General features: G+C 37.4%; 1 protein-coding gene across 1 annotated transcript in view; it reads right to left on the minus strand.

Moving 5' to 3' along the window:
* Positions 1–5,661, minus strand: part of LOC119407532 (collagen alpha-1(XIII) chain) — a 35,602-nt gene that overhangs the window by 15,841 nt on the left and 14,100 nt on the right. Inside the window, exons 7-15 of the mRNA XM_037674357.1 lie at positions 4,552–4,587; positions 4,405–4,467; positions 1,411–1,497; positions 1,291–1,308; positions 1,058–1,093; positions 887–943; positions 794–817; positions 516–569; positions 297–341 (exon numbers count right to left, since the gene is read on the minus strand). Of these exons, the coding sequence (XP_037530285.1) occupies positions 297–341; positions 516–569; positions 794–817; positions 887–943; positions 1,058–1,093; positions 1,291–1,308; positions 1,411–1,476 (300 nt within the window). The 5' untranslated portion in view covers positions 1,477–1,497; positions 4,405–4,467; positions 4,552–4,587. The remainder of the gene's footprint in view (positions 1–296; positions 342–515; positions 570–793; positions 818–886; positions 944–1,057; positions 1,094–1,290; positions 1,309–1,410; positions 1,498–4,404; positions 4,468–4,551; positions 4,588–5,661) is intronic.

The following is a 5,661-nucleotide window of genomic DNA, read 5'->3' on the forward strand; positions in this document are numbered from 1 at the left end:
GATAGATAGATAGATAGATAGATAGATAGATAGATAGATAGATAGATGGATGGATGGATGGATGGATGGATGGATGGATGGATACATAGATCATTGTTTTATGTCTGGTAGTGGGTAGAGGAGAATATTGTTGAAGAAATAGTCCAGGTGTTTGGAAGTGAGTTTGTGAAAAGGTTAATAATAGTTAATCTAACATGTAGATAGCTCTTTGAACAACCTCTAAATCTGAGTTTATATTTTTTATGTAAGCCTTCATTTTACCTGATAAATATTAACTGATGTTAATAAAGTATTACCTTTTCTCCATCCAGTCCTGGAGGGCCTGGTAGACCAACTTCCCCCTTAGATTAAAGAAATGTTGGATCAACAAACATGCAAAAAACAAAAATTGCAAAATACAAAAAAGTCTCCCCATGTCCCCCCAAAATCAATTTATATGTTATTAAGTAAAGTATTTAAAGAAAAAGATTGCAAACATAATTTTGTGTCAACCGTGATTCTAAAATGGCTCCTACCTTTGAACCAGGGACTCCAGGGGGTCCTGGAGGCCCAGGTAATCCAGGGGGACCCTAGAATGAGATAGGAAAATATTGATTTAGTGAATTTACTGTTTTATTTGTGAAAGCTTTATTACTGCGCTTATATGTTTGAAGCTGTTCAGCTCAGTTCAGCTTAGTGTTCACATGGCATTATTGTATTTTCTGTTTTGAAAGCATTTTTGTTAATAAGGTAACTAAAGGTTGTGGCTACAGTATTGTGTCTATACATGTGACAAACTCTGGAAAATGCTTACCATCAGCCGTATGTTGCGAATATCCTGTAAAGAAGGATTTTTTTGTCAGCACTGATAAATATCTCTAAATGATAATGTGTAAGAGAGACATACATTTTCATTGTTTAGGATGTCAGCTCTTCCTGGCTCCCCAGTTGGGCCTGAAGGACCCTGAGAGTTGAAAAAGAATGTCTGTAAATGTTGTGGAAACATTCAGAAAGGGTTTCCTCTTTATAGCAGCATATGCAATTTGATGAAAACATTAATTTATGTGTGAAGACCTACTCTTGGTCCAGCTGGCCCTTCAAGACCTAAATCTCCCTAGATGTTTTAAAAAGAAAAAAAAAAACAAATTGAAAGTTAAACTGAAAAAATGTCTACAAGTACTATTACTGAAGACCATAATGTGGTATTTACATCAATATTTGGTATAAAAATATAAAATAATCACTTTTATTTTTTCACATCACATTGTTTCTTAGTCATTTCACAATTGTGCTTTAATCTTTCTTTCCTACCTGATCTCCTTTTTCACCCTGAAATACAAATGAACGTTTGATTATTTCATTGACATGATTTGTTACAGTTTCATTTAAAATACAATAACACCATGAATCTGTTGAACTGGTTCCATTTACCTTGGACCCCTTTAGGCCTGGCAGTCCTGGTGAACCAGGCTCTCCGTTGATTCCTTTGGCAGCCATTCCTGCTTCTCCTTTCTCCCCCTGGTAAACATAAACAACAACATGTCATCTAATGGCATTCAGTGACAGAGACAAACAACACAACAGGTTTTATCTTCATTTCTTGCTATTCTCACAGATATTTGTCTCAAAAGTAAATGTTTCCAGAGTAAACAATTCAATAAATAAAAAGAAACATAGTTAACTTAATTCAGTTCACTTAATAAATAATTAAATTAAGCAAACTCTGAAAAATGTTTTTTTTTTTTTTAAACAAATGGCTTTTGACAAAATTACAGAAATTCCACAGTATAAATAATAATAACAACATCTTGGGCACCTTGTGTTAACAAATCATAGCATATGATGAATGAATGAACGTTGACACTCCCGCACCTTCACATCAAACTCACATGAAGCTGCACACTGTTGTTTCATGAGCAAGCACAGAACCATGCATCAAGGAGAAACTCCAAACAGAAACACAGACAACACCAGTAGTTGGGATTGAGCTCAGATTAGTAGTTTTGTTTCCAGGTCTTTTATTAGCATCACATAATCCTCACCAGTAAATTAATTTAGCTCATATGACATGAAAACAGTAAACACCAGCCATCAAAACTGCCAATATTATACACAAAGTTTGTTTTCTCAGTCATCCAGGTATATAACAACAAAAAAGGTTGAATCATGTCATCTGGACTTCGTTTTTTTTGTTAAAAAGAAACGTTTCGCCCCTTATCCAAGAGGCTTCGTCAGTCTGAGGCCTAGCCATCTGGTATTACCCAGAAGCCACCCTGACTCTTGTGTTTCAAGCCTGCCTCAGATACCCCTGAAGTCTGGCCAATATTATATTTAAATTGTTACACAGAGTCACACCACACAACACAAGGTGAAGGACAACAGTATAGAAAGTAAACGCCAAAATATATGAAAATATATGTGACATAATCTGTTGCTGTTTGTTTCTTTTGTCTTTATTCCCCTTCTGCTTCTTGTGTTTGACTTTGTTCCCTGACATTTGTCACCTTCTCATCACTCTCACCAGTTCGCAGGTGCACTTACCTGAGTGAAATTGCGCACCTTCTTCAAATCTATCAAAATTGGTGTCAAACGTTTGTGCTGGTTTGTGCAGCAACATTTTTTTTTGTTTGTGCCGCTATCATTAATAAATGTTTCCAGAGGTACAAAAGTACAACAGCACCGTGTTTGATAGCACCCCCTGGTCGTCAGAAACCAAAATGCAGGTCATTGGGTTTGTTTTATGGAGGCGTTGTACCAGTTCATCCTAAATAAGACCTAGTTCAAAATTAATTTCATCCATGTTAAAATTAATCTATTCATGTTCATAGTTCAGCACCTGATCATTTTAACATGAAATTCACAGTTCCAACATGGACAGATATTTGTTGACCTTTGATGACCCCTGGAAACATTTAAATCTCTTTAAAATGATATCGGCACAAACAAAAAGTTTTGTTGCACAAATGTAGCACAAATGTTTGACACCAATTATGTTAGCTTTGAAGAAGGTGGAGGGGCCAACTTCACTCAGGTGGTGCACCTCATTTCTCCATCTCCTCTGCTCTCCTGTTCTCTACGTCGGCTCATTGCTCTGTAAACCCTAAAGACTCTTCGTGTTTCCCTCAGTCTGTTGTTTTACTGTTCACTCCATTTGCCACGTAAGTTTTGTTGCCACGTCAGGCTTTTGTTTTTCTTTGTTAAATAAATTGCTTTTTATTTACTTCCTGCGCCCCGTGTCTGCCGGCACTTGGGTCTGACCATCACTGATACCCTGATTCACCAAAGGGTTATGGAGGTTTTTACTAACATTAATCAGAAGCAAACCTGACTTTCCCAACATTGCTACTAATTTAACAGCATCTTTCTACATGGATGGAATGCCCACTAATAAAAAATGTAATATGCAGCAGTCTATTAAAAAAACACCTGCCTGAGCTGAAAGTGTGTAAATCTCAAAGACTAGAGTTTGTAACATGTAGTTTGAAAAAAGCATTGTGTCTCCTTAGAGCTGGAGGTAAAAGCTTCTCAGGAAAAGAGACAGAGGAGAAGGGACAATCTGCTGCACTGTTGCTGACATAAAAGTCCAGACACGTCAAGCATGAGATACTTCATCCTCTCTTCCAGTGAAGAACATCAGACAATGTTGCATTTACAAAAATGCTGCCAACATGGTGCATACAATCTTGTGATTGCTAGTTTACCTTTAGATGAGAAAACCTTCACAATTATAAACATTTTAACAAATAGTGCATTAAAGGTTAACAAATAAAACTGAAATTATTTTGTGGAACCCCACTGTACCCCCCACCCCCAGCACCCCCTGGTTCAGGTTGGAAGCAAACAACCCTCCTTTTCTAATTACTAGATAGAATATGAGAATGCAATGAGACATAAAAGCATAAATGTCACATATTGATTTTAAAATGTTTCCCGAATATGATTCATTTTTAACAGAGTGAGATGTTGGTGCCGTTTTAAAGATTCCCTCAGAATCTTTTCATTAAAATTTGTAGATGGAGAAATCTGGAGATAAAAACTTTTATCTCTGTCTTTCAGTCACTTTGTGTAAGCTGTTTGTATTTCAGTTGTACAGCAAGGACAACTGTGATATCATGCAAAGAAAGTGCAGACAGCTCACACCGGCTGAACTTAATGGGTGTTTTTGCACTTGAATACTGACGTGTTATTTGCTTACAACACTGAAAAACATCAGGTAGGTGTATCAACCAGATGTGCACAAGTTGAAGCTTAAACCAGTTGTTGTATATTATTAATAAATCCGGGCCTCTGGAACCTAACTGGAATGTTTTGTAAGTCACAAACATTAAACACAATGACAATGGGTTTATGACAGCCAGATAATGATGAACAAAAATGGTGACTCGAGCATAACCAGACAGGAAGTTCATTCCATTCCAGGCCTACCCGAAAGCCCCTCTTGCCAGGAATGCCAGGAATACCAGGAGCACCAGGGATTCCAGCCTGGCCCTTTGCAATGAAGGAAGATAGTTATTGCTCATAGATTGTATGACACCATGTAATAAGTGTCAGAGGCTTCAAAAATGACTTTACCTTTAACCCTGGGGCACCCGGGAAACCCGATTCACCCTTTTTAACAGATGAGATGGCATAAAGGTGCCACAATGACAAACAGCACACACAAAAAAAAAAAAAATACATTAAAAAATGTCTTGCTTTACATTATTGAAAAATGCATAGAAACATTTATTTTAAAACGACATGCAAAGGTTGTGATCCTGCGTAGTCACATGGTAAAGTCATGTGTTTTTCCTGGAAGCGGGACACAAATACTGTACAAGCCTCTGCTAACATGTTTGGAGTGAAAGTGAACTTTCATGTCCTAATTTCCTGGACTAGCTGTGTGTAAAAAGGTGATGCTAAAAGTCCTGTGGTAATGCCTGCCAGCCAGGATTTTCACCTTTACCCCCCCCCCCCCCCTTCAAAATAAAACACCTTTTAAAAGTGTCAGTGTATTAGGAAACAATTAAACGATAATCTGGTTCTCCATATGCCTCAAATTAGGTCAATCTAAGCTCAGATGAGACTGTGTCTTGAAATATTTAACAAAAACTAAGTTAAAATACATAAAGCAGTGAGAGGACAAAATACAAAGTAATTCCATATTTACAGCTTCAAACAATTAAAACAAAATGTAGCTGGAGGAGATTTTTAACTAAATATGTTGATTGCTTGATAATTAGCAAGTCTTTTTAAAGGAAGGTTTTTGGTTTTTTTTATTTGAAGCTATTTATCAATCTGTGAAAAACTTTAGGGCGTTTCCAAACTTTTATACTTCGATCTTCTCCTGTCTGGCTACTTCTGTGAATCATGGCCCATACTGGATTGTACAAACTGACTATAATACTGTGGTGGGGCTTTCTAAAAGCAAAATACAGTAGTCCCTCGTTTATCGCAGGGGATCCATACCTAGAAGCCCCACAATAAGTGAAAAACCGCCAAGTGGGAATAGTAGCACAAGTAGTAGTTTATTTTACTAGAAACAATGTTTCTAAACTCTAAACGCTCTAAAAGAGCACATAATGTCATGATCTCTGTCTCCTGCTGCTCTCTGCCTCCGGCTGCTCTCTGCCTCTTGCTGTTCTCTACCTCCGGCTGCTCTCTGCCTCCTGCTGCTCTCTGCCTCCTGCTGTTCTCTGCCTC

Source organism: Nematolebias whitei, chromosome 1 (assembly GCF_014905685.2).
Source record: "Nematolebias whitei isolate Nwh7 chromosome 1, NemWhi1, whole genome shotgun sequence".
In the NCBI taxonomy this organism is placed as follows: domain Eukaryota; kingdom Metazoa; phylum Chordata; class Actinopteri; order Cyprinodontiformes; family Rivulidae; genus Nematolebias; species Nematolebias whitei.